The sequence below is a fragment of the Haemaphysalis longicornis genome, unplaced genomic scaffold (assembly GCF_048455015.1).
Source record: "Haemaphysalis longicornis isolate Haplotype H1 unplaced genomic scaffold, Haemaphysalis longicornis Haplotype H1 scaffold_6, whole genome shotgun sequence".
Classification (NCBI taxonomy): domain Eukaryota; kingdom Metazoa; phylum Arthropoda; class Arachnida; order Ixodida; family Ixodidae; genus Haemaphysalis; species Haemaphysalis longicornis.
The window spans coordinates 5,201,655-5,222,880 of NW_027526407.1; the positions used below are offsets into that span (position 1 = coordinate 5,201,655).

At 41.1% G+C, this 21,226-nt stretch overlaps 1 protein-coding gene across 2 annotated transcripts in view; it reads left to right on the top strand.

Moving 5' to 3' along the window:
• The first annotated feature begins 5,440 nt into the window (after window positions 1-5,440).
• The window catches only part of LOC144142210 (uncharacterized), a 45,153-nt gene continuing 29,367 nt past the window's right edge, over window positions 5,441-21,226 (top strand). Inside the window, exons 1-2 of one of the 2 annotated variants that reach the window (XM_077673569.1) lie at window positions 5,441-5,621; window positions 16,168-16,401. In XM_077673569.1, the coding sequence (XP_077529695.1) occupies window positions 16,342-16,401 (60 nt within the window). In that variant the 5' untranslated portion in view covers window positions 5,441-5,621; window positions 16,168-16,341. The remainder of the gene's footprint in view (window positions 5,622-16,167; window positions 16,402-21,226) is intronic. The other variant, XR_013316895.1, reaches the window with a different exon arrangement.

Sequence of the window (21,226 nt, forward strand, 5' to 3'; positions counted from 1 at the left end):
ACGCTTCAAGTGTACCTAAAAGCTGGAGTAACCCCTAAAGGTATCACGCTCTCTCACGCGCCTTCCATAACGAACCTTGATCATCACGACCGACTAGCATGTCAGATCGTTCTCTTAAGTGCTTCTATCGAACTTTTAAAAATTGCCATCAATCATAAAGAAAAACAGGTGAAACAGCTAACGGCCCAATCCATGGCTCTTATCAGCTCCAACGGGCCCCTGTCACCAGACGAAATAAACTCCTTAACGGAGTTCGAAAAAGCTAAGCACCGTGACCTCGTAGACACAAAAATTCGCAAACTAAGACGAGATAAAGTTCCCAACCCTACTTTGCCTGAAATCTCGCCTTTCCACTATAGCCCCGACCCTCAACCACTTTCTTGCACAGTGGATAACCAACCTACTACAGAACCAAGCGGTACCGCTATCGTAAACATATCTAGTACTGCTCTGTCACCAGATGAAACAAAACTACTCTCGAAGGGGCTGAACTTGTGCCCCACAACCGGCTGTTTTAATGAATTCCAGTTACTTCAAGACCCAGATAACTTTGCAAGAAATTTAGGACTAAGAGAGTACTTTTTAGATAAGCCTCCTAACGTTCAATATGCGCAGACACGCCCAAACAGGATTTGACGCCAAGCACTCAACGTGACGATTGCCTGAATCGGTACATCGCCGCTGTGCAAAAAGATGTCATGCGGGAATGCGAAATTCGCACAGGTCAACGTCAAAATTTAACAAAGTCTGAGAAAGCGTGCTTGAAGGGTTTGGAGAATAGAACTGACATAACAATTAAGCCTGCCGATAAAGGAGGAGCGATTGTGATCATGAATACTGTAGATCACATTCGAGAAGGGCACCGGCAACTCGATGATTCAAACTATTATGAGCGCCTTCGGAGGACCCCACTATTCAGCACACCAAAATCGTAACTTCGGTATTAAAAGATCTTTTGGACGAGGGAAAAATAACCTCCAGTGAGCACAGTTCAATGTGACCAGTGCAACCCCGTCCGGGCCGATTTTACATGCTTCCTAAGATCCATAAAACTGGCAACCCAGGGCGCCCAATCATATCCGGCATTGGCACAACCACCGAACCCATATCGGGGTTTGTGGACAAGCTAATAAGGCACATTCAAAGCGTCCTGGACTCGTACATAAAGGACACCACGGATATCCTCAAATTTATTTCGGATCTTCGTGTACCAAAGAACTCATAACTAGTAACCCTTGACGTATCTTCCCTTTACACCAACATCCCCTATGACGAAGGGATAGTCGCACTAACCAGCATGTATGCGCTTCATAATCAGCCAGATACCCAAGACTGCCATGTAGGTGCGAGGTTAGCGGCCCTCGTCTTATAACTAAATTCATTTGAATTCAACAATGAGTACTTTCGGCAAGTTAGTGGAACCGCAATGGGAACCAAGATGGCACCAAGCTACGCCAATCTCTTTATGGGGAAGTTTGAGGCCACATTCCTGCCTGAATTCCACTTAAATCCCCTCCTGTACAAAAGGTACATTGACGATATCTTTTTTATTTGGACGTACAACGAGGATAAGCTCCTCCACTTCATTGACTGTTACAATTCTGCACACCCGAACATCAATTTTACTCACACCTACTCTCAAGAGAGCAGAAACTTCCTGGATGTGACCGTGACAATTGAAGACGGTAAACTCACGACAAAGCTGTATCGGAAGCCAACGGATCGCCAGCAATATCTGCATTACCAAAACGACCACCCACGTCACTGTAAGAATAGCATTCCTTATAGCCAGGCCCACCGTTTCAAACGAATCTGCTCAAAATCGGAAGATTTCGCTACCAACGCCAACAATTTAAAAACCATGCTGTAGGGGCAGGGGTACCCAGCGCGTGTAACTGATGACGCCATAAAAAAAGGCCGAAGCGCTCAACCGCGTGTACCTAATTGCGAACCTTCCCCCACAACGCGACTTACAACGAACAGACCTATGCTTAACGTACAGCACCAACTTTCCTAACTTAAAAACATCTTGAAGCAGCACTACAACATTCTCGAACAAAGTGAACGCCTCAAACGGGCGTTTCCATCCGTTCCAGGCGTCGTCTACCGACGATCCCGGAACCTCAAAGACACACTCGTGAACGCAAGGACAAATTCATTGTCCGCGCATAATGAATGCCGGCCATGCCTGAAGCCGCGGTGCCTTGTCTGCAAGACAATGCAGAAGACAAGCACTGCTCAAAGCTCCAACTCGATGTACTCTTTAAAAATTCGCGGGAACATGACGTGCGACACTGCCAATGTGATTTATTTGATTGAATGCAATGTGTGCCGAATTCAGTATATAGGGCAAACAGGGACCTCTTTCAGGCTCCGGTTCAATAATCACAAAGCGCACGCCAAAACGCGCCCGACCCTGCCCCTCTCCAGACACCTCAGCCTTCCAGATCATTCTTTCGATAAACTAAGCGTCACGCTCTTAGAGACGGGGTTCACGTCAAACCGGGAACGAGAACAACGTCAATCATACCTCATATACCGATTCAATACAATCAAAATAGGTATAAATGAGGACCCAGGCACACTTGCAGCGATTAAAACATTATCATCTACCTAACCCTATCAGTGGCGCTGTGTATGTAGCCGGAACCGAATTCCCGAAATCACATGCACGTGAGCGTTTGTTCAGTGGATTTTTTTCACTTTGCTGATGTCTGTCCATTTTTGTTTTCCTTTTTATTCCTTCTCTCCTTTTCCGCTTTTCGTGTTCACTCCTATCCTTTGTTTTTTATTCTCTCTTTTATAATATGGTGTTATTACTTTGGAGACCTTTTTTAAATCTCCGTCACAATCTGACAATTAAGTAATGTTTCTTAGTTCCGGTGCTGTTTCAGCAATAACTTCTGTTTACCTTCTCCCCAAAACACGTGTTCAAAAATTGGTTGGGAGATTTGAGCGTTTGGATATGGCGCCTAACCCAGAAGATAAGCAATACAATTCTGGGTTCCACGTTATTACTCGAGCGCACATATCTTTGCCGCTGTTATCACTATTCGCCCCGGCGGACTGGTTACATTTTTGACGGCTTGCAAATCTATTTTTCCCTCCCTTGCACATACAGTCATCTTCTAAGCCCGGCTACCGAACCATCGGGGTTTATTTTCTCCGTTTTCTCTTCCATCCCGTTGAGCAGCTTGCGTTCTGGTTTGGCTGTTTCCTCCCCATACCCCACTGACCGGAGGCGAGACACCAACGACGCACGGGTTGTCGCTGAGCTGCAAAGTGGCAGCTCTTAACAAAGACCTGAAAACTCGTCCTAACGCTTCGTTCTCGGAAGGCGTCCGTCCAGCGAGAGAACGGTGGAATGGTGGCGGACCGTTTCCTTCTGCACAACCACAAAACGTCCTTTAATTGTCTCAGCCCCCAGAACGGGCCCATAAACGGGCTGTAAAATGCCTTGTTCACACTTTCCGAACATATGGCGGGACACTCGTTTTCAATCAACGGAAACGCGATCCCTCCGGGCGTCTGGACGTTATCATAGGGACGGCTAGCGGCGGAAGATATATTGCCTTCTCTCCTTTGTTCTACAACCCCACTTTCGGACGCTGTTGAGCTTTTCGCGTTTCCGCTACCACTCGAAATGCTTTTCAGTGCTCTTTCGTCTCCCTTTCTGCCTTTTTTCCAACCAACTATCTTGGCATTTTTCTTTTCGCTGTTCATTTTTTGTTCATTTTTTGTTCATTCTTCTAATAAGGAAGACTCCCGCTTCGTGTTTGTGTTATTCACGTATGTTTGTGTGTTGTATCATTGGCCATTCGTAAACCCGCTTTCCATTTTCGACATATATGCTCTCCTCCGAAGCGACCGAAGCCATCATTCCCGTAGAAGACTTGTCTCGAAGTCGAAACATCGAAATTAACCCTCCGCTGTTGCTGTTACCGGGGCTTCTTACTTTGTATATATATATATATATATATATATATATACATATATATATATATATATATATATATATTTTTATATATATATATATATATATATATATATATATATATATATATATATATATATATATATATATATATATATATATATATATATATATATATATATATATATATAGATATAGATATATATATATATACAGGGTGATCAAGGTAAATCAACAGGGTTTTTTAATTAGGCCTTTGATTTTCATAAAAACCACGTCTATAATACCGTTTGCTGCCCAGCGGAACATAGAAATATATTCTAATTATTGATGTCGGTTGCTTACTCAACTAATACTGAATAATCAACTATTTAGTGGCTGCAGTAAGCCCGTATGTTCATATCAAAAAGTTGGACGCAATCGTGTTTCTAAGCAGTGTTCTTTTTCAGAATTCTAGCGCATGAGTACTCCGAGATACTGAATTGGGAACCTTAATTCCCCTTCACATGATTACACATCCAAGACAGTTAAGACCAGAGAACAACTCCTTCCTTTTGTGACGTGCCTATTGTCTACAGTGCTTTTTTTGAGAACGGGGTGGTGGCAGAAGCAAAAACCATAACTGGAACACTTTCAGTCTTGGCTGGCGTTATCGCAATCAGGACTACTCGGAACCACTATCGAATCACAGGTCAAAGGGGAGGAGCTTTGCGCTGGCCTTTACTGTCTAGCATGCGTACTCATACAAACGGGAATTGAACTTCGCAATTTGATATCTCGGAGTACGAATGCGCCAGAAGTATTCTGCCAAAGAAAACTGCTGAGGAAGAGAAATGCATAAACCTTTTTAATACAAAAATGCCTGCTTGCTGCAGCCCGTAAAAAGCTACTTATTCAATTTTTGCTAATTAGGCCACTGACGTCAATAATTATAAACTAATTTTGTGTCCCCTGGGCGCGTAGCTTCACTAAAGTTTAGGCACCTAATCTAAGGAAACTGGTTGACCTAGTTTTGATTACCCTGCATATATGAGAAAAGAATACTTTGAATAAAGCAGAAAGGATGATTGTTATCAATCTTCCATCAAAAAAGTTTGCCTTTCGTCAGGGCAAACCCTCGCGTGGTTGGCACACTTTACATCGGGGAAGGTCACCAGGTGAGAGGAGAGAAGGCAGTGAAATGCAATAAAAAGATTGGTTTTGGAGTGTGCAAGGGGAGATATTGAGTGGAATAGAAGGTTGAGTAGTCTGTTTTTCTTAGCTCAGTAACGTTCCTAGAAAATGTCCTCATAACAAGAGGCTAGAACTTGACAAGAATGAAGCATTCGGTTGGAAAAAACCGCTGTATAACATAAAAAATAGCTTCATCAAATTCTTCTACCATGTACTTGTTTTGCCACATGGCCTCTTCAAGTCCAGCTGCTTCTGCGCGACGTGCGCGTTTGAGATAATAAACAATGCATCCAGTTTTTAGAGCAATGTGATTTTTATTCATTGTAACAATAACTTTACGTCTGTCGGAAAGGAACGTCTGGCTATACACCACTCAAATCTCCCGTCACTTCTTCTTATCAACATGTTCTTCAACTTGCATCAATGTATGCTTACTTTGGTGTTCGTCTCATTTTTAACGCTACCCAGACTATCATTGGAAGGATCCTTTACTCCATTTTACAGCATACGCAGTGTGAGTTGACGTCGCTTCGGCCACCTTTGTTCCACAGTTATTACTGTTTACTATTGTTTGTACGGTAGTGTTCATAGAAACTTTACTGATTGCAGATCATTTTCCTGCTTCTACAAACGTTGTATATAACCTATAGCCATATTACTTATAGCCATGCAGCCACACTTTGTCACTAAAAATTGTGTGGTTTTTTGCTGAGTTTTGGCATGGATACCGCATACTCGGCGTTCTCCTTCCGCTGCGTTCGAATTGACTTTTCGTGCATTCAATTGCAGCAAGTTGGCGCAAAGACTTTTTTGTATCTAACAAAAATGTGTGTTTTGTGTGCTTAGTGCAAAATATAAATTGTCGACAGAACTAATATTGATAATTAACCTTTTCCGGAAGTTTTTGTGTAAAGTGGGATTCCAAATTACCCATTCTCATCCTTTTTCTTGGCCGTAAGACAACGAACCAGGCTTCTTGGGTAGCTCATCTCTTTGGAAAACGTACCAGTTGTATTGCGAAAGAGAGTCAAGCTACTTAACGCGGGAGCATTCCCTCAGGTCAAATTGTATTTTTTTCTATCCCTAGCTAGTAATTCAAGTGTAGATATTTCTGTTTTCCTTTGTGTTATGTACTCTTTTAAGGTCTTCTTACAATTTCTAAACTAGACCACTCTTCGTAACTCTGAAGTGGCATGTATTCGTAAATTTCTCTAAGCCTTCGTTTGGTTTTTACTGGTGAATTTAAATAATATATTCTGTAGAGTTATTTGATGTCTTCGTCAAAGATTCTCTTAGTTTTTACTGCTTGATGACACCTCTATAAGGTTTAAAAAAAAAACTTTTGGGCTCTAGTGTTTCTAATGTCGTAATGACTTACACTTCCTACTAGACAATTCGCAGTTAAGAGTCTCCTGGCTCGTTGTATTACTGAGCCATCGTGTAAACTAAATCAGTACTGTTCAGGGTAGTTTTAAAACGCGCACAAGTGAAACGTAACTAGAAGCAAAACATGTGTTTCGGAATGTAGTAAGAGAAATATCGCATTAACAAAAAGTTACAGGAAGACTGGTGATACGCTCATTTTCTTTTGCAATGAACACAAACTTGAAAGTAATTTTAACCCCTTTTGTAAAAAGTAATTAATTTGCGGAGTAAAACGGCTCTTTAGAGCTCATCAAAAGTGTTAAAAAGTTGCTGTAGATATCTTTTACAAGCTGGCCCCCCCTCCTTTCAGACTTTAAATCACCCAAGATACATGTAGAAAAACGAAAATTACCCGTCAAAGAATTTATTGCAGAGAGGTCACTTACAGCATGTAAAATACCGAGACCGAGTTTTGGTATATTTTACTTTCGCATCGATACATGTTATGCATTTAGTTAAAAGCAAGAAATAGGCACTATGGCACTATACAAGTGCCTTGAAAGTTTTGCTGGCCGAGTGCCATAGCTTGCAACGCTGTTTTTTTTGCTTTTCTGTCATATCGGGGATTTTGTGTGTTGTGCCGTGCTCACTTACCTTTCTTTTAATAATGTGTTGTATATGGTGCGCCAGCACCAAGACCTTAAGGTTGTTCCTGGGCACCGAAAATAAAGGTTGATTGATTTATTGATTGATTGTTTGATTGATTGATTGATTGATTGATTGATTGATTGGTTGATTGATTGATTGATTGATTGATTGATTGATTGATTGATTGATTGATTGATTGATTGATTGATTGATTGATTGATTGATTGATTGATTGATTGATTGATTGATTGATTGATTGATTGATTGATATTAGGACGTATTCTGAGGCACTTTTGTAAATAAAAGTTGGCATAAGAGAACGTTCATTTTGGTTGCGCCAGAACTATTTGTGTTACTCAACTTGTGAAATATTCAAAAAGGTTCATGGTGTCTTCGATGAGTAAGTGATACTATGTGGTTCCGTAGCTCCGGCGAACTTGTTCATGGGAGTTTAACCTAGTGAATACCGGTCAGGCACTTTGTGGAGGTATTTCCAGCTGGATGGTGACAAGGCAGGTACTCAAAACAGTTGAATAAAGCCACGCAGCCAGCATTAGCTTTGAATGAATTTGTAACTAGGGGTATATTTATCTTTGGACATTTTAGCTGGCCTCAAGAGGTTTCGGTGAATAAGAAATTTTGGCGCAGTGGAACAGTGTTAACAATTTTTTTCAAGCAACACATCGGTGTTGCGCGAGGCACGCGCAGTGAACTCACAAACTCACAAACAATACCAAACGCACACGGAACTTGGCGCAGGTTCTGGTCTGGGTGTTAGCGCACAATGAAGTTACATGCAGCCAGTGCCTCTTTAACATAATATATTGAGTCACTTTTTCTTCCTCCCTTCTCCGCACTTATTCATTTGGAACAAACAAGCAGTTACAAGTTTTCACTGCCTCATCGCACAAGTTACTGTTTGATTTTAGCCGAGCTTGAAGGTAAAAACCTTCAAAACGCCCAACAGTGACAACGGGACACAAACGGGACACAATTTGCGCTACGTAACAAGCAGTTTTTTACACCTAGAGTAACTAAGCATTTGGTCGGTCATTCGAGCTACTGTGCTGCAGTATATTTATTTTTGAGACGCTCTTAAATTATTTCCCAAACACTAACTCCAAATCTATCTTTTGCACTGTAACAGCATCCGTGGAAATTAAGCAGGACCACACCGGCCCTCCATACTACGCGGCGTGGTTAGTGCTCGAATACAAGAAGGTACACTCAGTCTAGAAAAGTACTTATGAAACCCCAGTTGTGTGCTTTCTCGGCTACAACTGGAATAGATTTGCTTCCACGTCTGCGACCTGTCGACTTTTACAATAATTATCTGCTCCACTTCCTTCTGTTTGCACAAATCAGTTCGAAGCTACGAGGTGTCCCGGGACAATGATACCCCCATCCTGTGTTGAGGGTTCACGTTAGCGTTCATCCTAAAATTTCCTTAGCATTCGAGTTGATTTTTTCTGTTAATTTTTTTTGCAGTTTGTTGTCCATATGTCGTTTCACGACAGGCAAGTTAGAATACCGAATAACCCAACATCTAAAGAGGTGTTTTGCATAGATTAGGTATCCTCCACTGCAGTTTTTGTGCCAGAGCTGTGTCAAAGGGCAGCATGAAGTAACTAACACACGAAATAGACGTAGACCCAAAATTATCCTTATCGCCTGCGGGTTTCAATTGCAAATGTACGCCCCACCTAAATCTTTGTATTCGCAGTGCCTGATTTATATCTGCACCGAAACAAAGCTCAAGAATTAGGAGAAATGTACTACAGGAGCATAAAACAATGAGCATAGAAACAAAAAGCACAAAACATCAAAATTTATGGTGTTCATGTCATTGCACTTAGTGACTATAAACAGGCGCCTCCACAATCTCTTACTCAAACAAGAATTATACAGAAATATGCACTTTCCGTTAAATAAAATATTTGGCCCTTAGAATAGTTTTACGGGTTTGTAATAATATACCTGATAGTGCACAGGTCAAGAACTGGATACTTGTCTTCGAACTCACAACAGTCACTCAAAAAAATTACCCTGAAGATTCTTTATCTGTTATTCCCAGTAAAATAGTTCTTGTATAAAATATAAATTTAAACTACAAACCTACGCACAATAGCAAAGCCCAACGTCGAAAAGGTACAAAATGTAGCAGCAATAATGTAATCATCATAACGCTCACGTTTTAAATACTAAAAACAGGACATCAAGCCGCCCGGAAATTCACGAAACGTATGAGGTTCAGATTATGTTGTGGAGATTGTTAAGAGCAACTCTAAAGATTTCAAATTTTAGTAGGGCACTCTCCTATATAAAGTATTGTTATCACCACAGATGATATCTTTCTCACAACACAGTCTTGCAAGTGACGTTGCGCACACCTTTCAAGGGTGACGAACTTACCCCATACGCAAAACATTTTCTCATGATGTCAATATCCGTACTAAAAAGAAATAATTTCTTTTTCGTGAATAAAACATCTCTGTCCTCGCTTCTCCCAACCTGTTATAGCAACTGAGATTCTGAGGAAGATGTGTTAGTAAAACAACTTTCCGGAAAAGCTCTAGCTCAGGGTGCCGATTTGTAAATTGAATAATTGATTTTCTTTATAAAGGAAACCCGTGGCCTGCGTGATACTAAACATGTGTTATATTTTCGCTCTATTTCACGTGAAACCTCTCCCAATGACTTCAAGCAAAGCGCCTACGCAATGCCTATTTGCTTTGTAGGATAGAACAAAGTGAAGAATAAAAGTACAATAAACAGCAACCTACCAAAGTATCTTACAATTTTAGAAGCAGTAGTTGAAGATTTTGAAGATAGAAATAAAGAGAATTTACGAGAAGCACTTGATCCTACTTAGCTGCCAACATTACATTAAAAATATTTTTTAGAACATGAGCTTTTATATTTGCCGAAAATATTATTTAGGTAAAAATGCTTATCGATTGCGACCAAGGCAATGATTTATCATAATCGATCACTAACATTTATTTACGCGCTCAGGAACCACCAATAGCCTTGCGCTGGCGCGCAGATGATGCTAAAATAAAATACGCAATTTTACGTTGAAAATGCAATAATCGAATATTCTGCAAAAAACGAACTAAAACCAACCACAAACTAAGGTGGTCCATCTAGAATAAATAAAATTCTGCCGGAGCGAAAAGTGAAAACAGCGAACGGAGACACCCACCGAAACTGTTGCTGTAAAAGCACGGCAGCTGAGCAGTGAAGGTGCTAAGGGATAATTTGAAATCAAGTTTAACAGAGCAGAACCGAGCGACGCTTTTCTAAAATTTTAACTTATCAATACCAAGGAGCACAGCAGAAAGTTTGGCAAAAATATCTTAAAGGAAACAATCGCACGAGTATAGACCAAAAAGTTGATACGTACAAATCACCGGTAAAATAATATTATTCAATCAATTAATTTAATCAATTATTCTGCGTTATATTGTGCCCAGGTACAGCCATAGCCTTTGTTCTGGGGCACCTCAAAAAAGAACGATGACGATGCACAATTACACCATATGGAAATAACACAGTATAAGCGAATCAAATGAAGAGAATGAAACAAGGGAACTAAAGGTCGTCCAAACAACGTCAACTATTTCGGTACACCAAAGACGGGAAATTCACGACGAGAATAAAACTGTCAGGAAACATTTGACACAGCAAACGAAAAAATATACATGACTAGGCATTGTAAAATAAACGCGAACAAAAAACGGAAAGGGGGCAATGAAGATCGATATACAGCTGGTTGAAACCGATTCAGGGTAGGACAGTAGTAAGAAGTTCGCACGTGGAAGACCGAAGTGGGGTATGAAACAGGGCAATATTATGGGAGTCCAGGTGGTATGTTTTTCGAAGGCGATAGAAGGTCAGTTTCGACTGCATGTGTTACGGGTAGAAGTATTGGGGACTTCCGGGCAAATTTCGACTGTACGTGAAGAGTTACTTTTGAAAAGAGGCCAGAACAAGAAATAATTCCGTGATCAAGTTTAAATACAAAGATTAGGTCAGCTTTGGTTGGTTTTGCCCTTAGATATTGAATAGAATGGAAACAACAAATGATTCAGTTCCATTGCCACTGTGGCAGAAAAAAACGATGTTTGTGCATAGATATGCACTTTTATTGCGCTTCATCAATGATGTTGCTGCTCAACTGGCATGTCCCGTTCTAAACAAAACAGGCATATTCTAACACAGAGTGTACAACAGACAAGTAAGGCCTTAGAAGTAAAACAGGGTTGGTGATTTCTTTAGACATTCTGCAGAAAAACCCCGTGCAGCGAAAAGAGCGCTCATGATTTTAATATACACGAGTAGCAAAGTTTACTGCTTTGTCAGAAACAACTCCACGGTCGGAAATTTTTGACACACGCGGTAGCGAAACACGTTTCCCAACGTACGAATAAATGATGTGCTGTGTTTTATGAGTGTAGGAAAAAACCTACGTTTTAGTGCCACACAGAGCAAGTGTGTTTGCAGAGCAGGGTTGTTAAAAGCATCAACTGATTGCCGAGCCAAGAAGTCTTGAAAACTAGTAACTCATTTAAATGTTTTCATGTGACCAGCATACAACAGAAAAGAAAAGTGATTTAAACAGGCCGAGACGTCGTTACAAACAAATAAACAAAAGGGGGTCCAGAACAAATTCCTGAGGCACACCACTTGTAGCTTAGTAAGCAGCAGATTAAGTATCATTAAGAGGCGAAGCCCGACCGACTACTAAGATAGCTCTGGGTAAATGTATGAAGCAAGCGGTAATGTTTCAGTGAAAGGTTTTGCAGAAGAAGTTTTGAACTATTTAAAAAGCTTTGCTGAGATCACCGCACACGGTATCGAACTGTCCCCGTGCATACACAGCTTCTGAGGCAGATGAGATAAGACGGACAATATTTGTTCTAGTTGAACTGCCAGATAAAAAACTGTGTTGTTGAGGAAGAAGAATTTTTCTGACGCTACTACAGAATATTAGATAAAAATGTGACTCGAACAGTTTGCTCGCAGAGCAGAGGATAGAAATTGGTCTGTAGTTTTCAACCATTCTTTTCACGACAGATTTATACACAGGAAGAATGCGCGAAACTTTCCAAAGGCGAAGAAAGGTAGATAAACATATACAGTTGGTAAATAAACAAGCGAGACTCCTAGCCAGTATGACCGCTTACGCTTTTAGTACAGCGGGGAGACTTCTATCTAGACCAGAGCAAAAAGATGGCTTTGTTCTGTAAGTGCTCTCAAATCGTCCTACTCGCGTGTGAGGTTAATTCAGAATTTTCAAGAGGCCTGCTGGCTGATGCAAGACGGGTTGTTGGATTCAAATACTTAAATAAATTTATCAGCAAATACGTCAGCAACAGAAGTGATATAGTTTCATCTATCATCAAGAAGGCATATGTTGCCTCGGCTGTTCTCGCCGGAGCAAAAACGAACGCACTTCAAGAACAATTTGGAACTCCGGGTAGCATCATTTTCAACAGCAGCATGTGATGCGTCCGATCCAGCTGATAACGCTATTTGCACAACAATCTGTAATATAGAATTTGCTGTTCCTATTACCCACTATTTGGTTCCTGTGCCTTGCTATGTGCGTGATTCTTGTTTCGAAGCAGCGCGGAGCTCACCTGAAAACAAAGAGGAGAATTTAAAATTCTTTGGTCGCGTATGCGGGATGAATCTGCGCTAACCTTCTTGCATCATATACAAAACTGCTTGACTTACTCGTTGACTGAACCAGAGTTCAAAACAATAAACCAATTACCATTGGAAAGATAATTAGAAAAACCTAAGTAGTCCCCAGCGGAAATTTAAATGCAGACGTACAGATGGACAGGAGCGAATGAACTGAGGGGAACAGGGTGAAGAAATTTGCTATAGGGGATGATACCTGCCGTGATACACAAAATGGACGTGGGTCTTAGAAACACCTAGAGAAGGAAGATTTTATGGCGAAAATATTGCACCCAAACTCACAGGGAAAAAGATTTGCAGGAAACTAAAATGTAGAGAGCAAAGAACTCACCTTTCCTCGGCAGCATAATTCAAACCACACTGATTCATCCACAGTTTGAGTATCACTGAGTCTCAAGGAAGTAATGAAACGATCTACAGCTACGAGGACACCACCACCTATGTTTTTACCTTCTGTACAACACGATCACTGCGGTAAATACTAACATTTTCGGTAAAAAAGTCCTCAGAAGGAATATTGAGGCAGAAGCCAGGTTTACCTAACAGTAATAACATGAAAATTTTATGAAGATGCTGAATAAACAAAGTGACTAGCCTTTGTTCATAGGCCCCAAACATTTTCGTATAGAACGTGCAGACGCTTCCGGGTGGAGTATTCTCAGATGTTTCGAATGTGTGGAGCATTGGGTCATAAAAAGGACCTTCAAACCGGTTTAAGAGGCGTCCCTTCGGTCACAACGAAGGTGCTTGAGAGCTTTGGAAGCACTCATCGGAGAACACTACATAAAAAGATGCATTGTAAAGGAATCTTGTTTTTCCCCACTTCTACGTGAAAGGAGGGGCGTAAAAAGTGGGGAGAGAGGAGTATAAGGCTTAACTAGTAGTTTCCGGAGACAGCCTAAGAACAAAGCAGTAGTAATATTAATCGTAATATTATAAGCAATCGATTATTCATTGTGTGCTAATAATATTATTCTTACGGCTACTACTACTACTAATAATATTCAATCAATCAATCAATCAACCTTTAAAAAAGTGTCCAGAAACAGCCGAACCCTTCGTGCTGGCGCAGCGATATGGGGGAAAGAGGGGCGGGCGGCGAGGGTGGGCAAATGCCGCATTGAAATACATCACCGGCTGTCGCATAAACAGCCAGTAAAAAGGTGGGTGAGTCAAGTACAATAAAAGCTCGAAATACTACAAAGAATAAAATGAAAAGTTGTATCCAACCTACATTACACGACTAACAGAGACTGTATATTATGTTACATTGCTAGAACGCATCGTAATCCCTCAATCAATCAATCAACATTTATTCCCGGTGCCTAGGAACAACTCTAGGGCCTTGGTACTGGTAAACCACACACAAAACATTCAAAAAACAAACTAAAATTGAGACAACACAACACAAAAAATCATACGTATGACAAAAAAATAAAGTAAATATAGTTACAGAATTGTCAGAAAATAAAGCAGAAAAAAAACAGAAAAGGAAAATAGGAAGCCTAGTGTTGCAGGCCAGGACACTCGGCTAGCGAAACGTTCAGGCTACGTAAAAAATAGGAAATATACAAGCACATACACAATTAACATGACAGAGATAGATAATACCCATAAAAACAAAGTTTTTTTAACAAAATATTGGGAAGTTTCAAACTGAAAAAAAAAAGTTCAGCGTTACAAGCACGGGCACTCAAACCTTCAAAAATTCAAGCAACACAATACCAGGATAAGTGAAAAACAAGAAAGCGAGAACTTGATTTCATAAAATAAACACGGCATATAAATTTGGAATGACATAAAGGCACTTAAGCTACAACAATTTTCAAGTCATTAGAGAACAAGAAAAAAGAGCTCCGGAATATGTTAAGACGATCGGAATATTCATTCTGTGCACATTGTATTATGAAGATGGACAAGCGTCGTATACTTGAAGAATATGTTCTGAAAGTTTGAAATGTTCTGAAAAGTTTTTTTGGCAAGTTCGCATGGATACGATAACCAAGTCATCACACAAAATATCACAAAGAAGAAGTTTATAAAGACAAATAATATCAGCTCGCATTCGTCGACACCACAGGGAAGGAATATTTTAAGAAACGACTTGATGCCGTTTGCGTCTTCTTGCACATGACGGAAACGGTGCCTAAAGGCAGAAAGGAACTTATTTTGAACCATTTCGATGCAATAACTATTGGCCTTGCAAGTTCTATTCCAAACAAGATACCCGTATTTGAGAAGAGGTAAGCAGAGAGCCGAATACAAGTTAAAAAAAGAAAGGGGACCTTTAAACTCTCTAGAATACATGGAAAGAGCACCCAGACATCAAACAGAGCTGTGTATAATTTGTGTAATGTGGGAAGAGAAATTCGGAGACGAATCGAAGGGTACTCCCAAGTCCCGAATTTTGGTAACCCTCGGAAGTGCAGTGCTTGCAATATTATAAGAGCATTGTTGCTTTTGAGTTTTTCTACTATAGGAGACAACTGTAGTTTTTTAAATGTTCAAAATTCGTTCATTTTTGGTACACCAACAATGGAATGACACGATAGCAGCCTGAAGAGAATTACAGCCCTGAACATTACGCACTTCTCTAAAGATTTTGATATCATCAGCATACAACACAAAAGATGAATTTTGAATGACAGAAGATTCATTGTAATGAAAATGGAAGAAAGAAGGGGACCAAAATTGAAAAAAAGAAAGGGACCCAGAACGGAGCCTTGGGGTACGCTACTGGGTGCTTTGTACCTAAATGGTGTTTGACCGTTAACACTACATAGCAATACGCTCCTGGAGGTAGCAACGTTAAGACCCACCAAAGAAGCATGTACATCTCACAGAATAAGCTTGAGAAGCCATAACAAGTGGTTTACTACATTAAAAGCATTGCTCATGTCACAGTAGACAACATCAAGCTAGCGTCTACCAAAAATTGCTGTGACAGCTTGCTCCATGAAGCACGCTAGGTTTGTGGAAGTTCAACGACCACGCATAAAGCTATGTTGATTAGGATTGAGGACGTGTTTAAGTGAAAAAGACAAGACCGTATGAAGAGATAACTCAAATATTTTAGGGGCAGAACAAAGGAGAGAGACTGCCCTATAGTTTGTGGGGTCAGTTTTTGGGCCTGACTTGAAAACAGAAAATACACGTGAGATTTTTCTTGAGCGAGGGAACGTGCCCGACCGGAGACAGTTGTTAAATATTTTAGTGAACACAGGAACGAATATATTTTCTTATGTTTTTTGAATGGCAACAGGAAGACTATCTGGCCCACAAGAAAGTGAGGGCTTTACCCGCTTGATGCTTGTCCGCACGCTGTTGTCATCCAGTTGGAAACAACCGGAGTTACCGCCCTGGTGACAAGGTATACGGCTGCCATCACTATTACCGCCAAGCCCCCCAACAAACGAAAACTGAAGAGCAAAGCAGTCGGTCAACTCTGCAGCCTCATCGCCGCTGGCATCTAGTAGACGAATAGATTCTTTTGTTGTACTAGATCTACAATGGGTGTACTTCCAGAAGCCTCCCTGTTGATGAGTTGCTTTATCTTCTACCAACGCCAGGTATGAGGTTTGATCACGTATGTGCAATATTTTACATTGAGCACGTAGGCGCCGGAATTCCTGAGCAAAATGGTTGGTACCAGAGCGCTTATTCTTTCTGTGCGCACGTTCTTTAAGATTCAGTGCATCCCGCAATTCAGAAGAAAGCCAGTGCGGGAACTTGATCTTCTTTGTTAAATATTGCGCGATGTATTTCGCCATACCCAAAATCCCAATCTCAGTAAAACGGTCAACTTGTTCATTGACTTCAGAGTGGTCAATGACTGCCCAACAAGGGGCAGCCAAAAAGTTGCCATATAGCTCAATGTATACTCCCCGGGCGAAAGCGAAACGAGGTGGCGTGTTGCTGGAACATGCAGAACGGTGGAGCATTGTAGGAAGGAAATATGAAGGAAGGAGGGTAAAATTTATTTTTTTATTTATTCATAAAAACCTTACAGGCCCTACTGGAGGGCATGGAGTAAGGGGGGCGTGTGAAAACGTAATAACAATACATAGCATAAATTGAAGACAGGAACATCGTAACAACAAAATGTAAATGCATTATACATATTTTGCAAGAACAAGGCTATTACTTTTTCACCGTACGTGAACACTTGTGGCCTACAATTTGTGAGAGAAAAAAAACACACACATACACAACATACACGAAACTCCTGGTAATGGGTGTTACACAAAAATATTTTAACAGCAATAAATTGTGTAATGCAGGAGTAGCTGACGGCGAAATGTTTCGGGGTTAGATATGGTGGCAATGTTATCAGGCAGATCATTCCAAAGGCGGATGACACGAGGCAGTGCGGATAAATTAAATGCATTGGTTTTACCGTATATGCGCATGAAACTGGACTGATTATGCAATCTGCGTGAAAAACAATGAGGTATTTGAAGTGGTAGCCGGGTTCGTTTATGGGTGAAAATATATTTGTGGAAAAGGCACAAAGCAGCGATATTACGGCGACTGTCTAATGGAGGAAGTTGCAGGTCTAGTTTTATTTGTGTTACGCTGGAATTGATAGTGTAGTTACGTGATATGAACCGGACTGCTCTATTCTGTACCATTTCTATCATATTTATTACGTAATTCTGGTGAGGCGACCACATTGGCGAGGCGAATTCTAATTGTGGCAGGATGAATGTTTGAAAGGCGAGTTTAAGAAGGTTAGTAGGTGAATTTCGCAAGTTGCGACGTAGATAACCCAGCGAACGTGATGCTTTGGCGCATAAAGATGTGATATGAGGGACGCATGAAAGATCGGCTGAAAGAAGAACACCAAGGTACTTGTACGAAGAGGTATGGGAAAGCACAGTGTTGTTTAAGTGATAAGAAAATTCCGAATTTACATGTTTACGGCTGAAGCACATTACCACGCACTTGGTAAAGATTAATGTCATGAGCCATTTGGAGCACAAATTACAAAGAAGGTTAAGATCTGCTTGGAGTGCTAAGTGATCATCAGTAGTGTAAATGGGACGGTAAATAATACAGTCATCTGCAAAAAGTCGCATGCAGGAAGTTATTTGGGTCGGTACGTCGTTAATGTAGATTAAGAAGAGTAAGGGCCCAAGGACGCTGCCTTGCGGCACACCGGAACTGACAGAAGAAAGTGGGGAAGAAAAATTGTTAACAACTGTGAACTGTTGCCGAAAAGAAAGGAAGTTTCGAATCCAGGATAATGTTAAAGGGTCAAGTCCTAGAGAAGATAATTTAGAGATTAGGCGACAGTGGGGCACGCGGTCAAATGCTTTGGAAAAGTCAAGAAAGACACAGTCAGTTTGAAGGTTGCGGTTCATGTTAGAGTGCAAGTCAGTCGTCAGTTCGAACAGTTGTGTGTCACAGAAAAATCCCTTCCTAAATCCGTGTTGATTAGTAAAAAAGAAATTGTGTGCCTCGAGGTGATTGTACACGTTAGAACTGATAATGTGCTCCAGCATTTTGCAGCATATGCAGGTTAATGATATGGGTTGATAGTTGTCAGGCGAGTGAATATCTCCAGTTTTGTGAATTGGTATTACATTTCCTACTAACCAGTCGGCAGGTAACATTCGAGATAATAGGGATTGCTGAAATATATGGCATAAGATCTGGCATGATATAGCGGGGGTGTTTTTCAATATCTTCGAATTAATGTTATCGATACCGGCTGATGTAGATATTTTTAGGTTTCTAATGAGTGATTTAATGCCTTCAACAGTGATAGTAATGGGTTCCATATATGCAGCGTCAAGTTTGGAAAAGGTTGGAACATTGGAATAGTCCTCCTGAGTGAAAACAGATGAAAAAAACGCGTTGAACACTTTGGGGAAATCGGTGCTAGGGATGGGTATGTTATCTGTTCCGTGTAAAGTTATTGTGTTAGCTTCTCTGGCCGGAGATATGGTTCGCCAAAATTTTTTGAGGTTAGAATTTAGCAGGGAAGGTAGGTCTTGTGAGTAGTATTTATTTTTTGCTAAAGTTATTGCCGAGCAATAGCTTTTCAAAGAATCCTTGTATGCCTTCCACGCCTCGGAAGTGCACACGCGTTTAGCCCTTTTGTACGAACGCTTCTTTTTGTTTCGTAGTTTACGAAGGGACTGTGTGAACCATGGGTTGGAATTATCGTTAGTTATAGACACTAGCGGAACGTACCTGTCTACTAGCTCTGATAATTTGTCCCGGTAGAGTACCCAGTTGTCGTGTACGGATCGAAAGTTAGACGATGGTAGAAACACTTGGTGGAAAAATTGTTCTAGTTGAGAGTTAATCTCATCGTAATTGGCTCTATTGTAATCGCGAATTTGTTTGGTTTTTGTGCCAGGTACAGGTTTCGGGATGCCAACAGTTAATTGAAGAAGATTATGGTCACTAATGCCGTCCACATTTGAAAGTGATATTCCTGTGTCAGGAGCGTTAGTGAAAACCAAACCAAGACTAAGATATTGGAAGCACGGGAAGGTTCTTTAATGATTTGGAAGAGGTTGAAATCTAACGTTAAATTGATTAGTTCCTGGGACGCGTGACATGAAGATGACATATGTTCCCAATCGATAAACGGAAAGTTGAAATCACCAAGAAGATAAAATGGGTGGCAGGACATAGATTGAAGGCTTAAGAGATGCTTTCCCGCAAGCAATTCAAAAAGGAATTGTGGAAATCTGGCGCCCGGTAACATGCGCCAATAAGTACCGCTCTTGAATACATAGGAAAAGCAGCCCAGACAATCTCAAGAGAAGACATGGAATCAATACAATAAGACTGGAGTGTTTTTTTAATGGCAATAAGTACGCCGCCGCCACGCCTATCTATGCGGTAGTTTCTATAGATATCGTAAAAACTAATATTTGGTAGTATTTCATGATCGCGAATATCTGAATACAGCCATGTCTCCGTTAGTACTATAGCATCTGGAACACTATCATCTAGAAGTGAACAAAGTGTGTCTCGTTTAGGTAGCAAACTTTGGATGTTAGTGTAGACCACCGAGAGTGACGAAGCGGCTTGCGGCGCGAAGGTTAGCTCATGCAAGCCAGAACTCGCATTTAGCTATTTGGTAGATAATACTACTGAGTCTTTGTCGCTATCGTAAACATAAACCTTTTTACCTACATAAAGCTTGTCGAGTACCAACTTAAATGGCTTGTCTAAAGGTTTAGCAAAAGCTACCAGCTTCCTTCGAACTGCACGTGTTGATGGCGCAAAGTCTTCACCAATGGAAAATGTTGTCCCCTTTAGCTTATGTGCTGCCGACAGGACACTTTGTTTGTTCTTAAAAGAAGACAGTTTAGCGATTATGGGCCTGTTCTTTTCACTAGAAAATTTGCCGAGGCGGTGTACACGTTCATATTGAGTAGTGCTTGTGGGAAGTTCAAGTTTTTCTTGGCAAAATTTTATAATCTTTTCCTCAGACGCTGCCCCCAATCTTCTTTCTCATCATCATCTAACCCGAAAAATAACAAGCTCTAACGTCTTAGCCTATTTTCAGCGTCGTCACATCTGTGCGTAATTTGCTGTAGCTGACTCGAGATATCTTGTAGAGTGTTCTGAGGAGGAGTCGCTTCAGAGGAAGTGCCCTCGGTTGCACTAGCTTCAAGTGCAGTCACCCGAGCTATGGCCTTCTTAATTTCTTTATTAGTAGCAGCTTGCTGTTCCTTAATACCGTTGAAATCAGCCAAAGCAGACTTCAGTCCGCTTTGCAATGTTTCAATTGCCTTTAGGGCCGATTCAAAAGTATCGGCCTCTGCCTTACTCATGGGGCCAGGGTTCGACTCCACATCTCCTGATAACATAAGAAGCAAGTTGACAAGGAAAGAAAATACACTCAATGAACATGACAATAACTGTTTCTTAACACTAGACAGCTCTAATGGGCACGACACCGCAAAAAGACAGTAGTTGCTGGTTTTGACACATGTGGCACGGTTTAAGTAACTACCTGAAACAACAGCAGCTGTGAGCGCATGTTTGCAGCGGTGTTGTGCCCGACGATGCTGGCGGCTGGATCCAATTTATGCTTTGCTCCGCATGCGTCGTCCGTACACGTGCCGAATCCGGGTTGCCAAGCGTTCGGAGCAGTTGCTTCCAAACACGGCGGGTATCGCAGCAGGACCGGACTAAGCGGCGGTTGGTCTTAGTAGTGCAGAAGAAATCCAGGAAACCAGGAATGGGCGGCCCATAGCAGTGTTGCCTGAAACAACAGCAGTTGTGAGCGCATGTTTGCAGCGGTGTTGTGCCCCGGGTAATGCCGGGTATTGCTAAACAACAATGATAGCGCGACACAGTAACGAGATCAAAGTTCAAAAAAGACAGGTACAGAATATTTACACTGCAGTTTTGTATGTGATTACG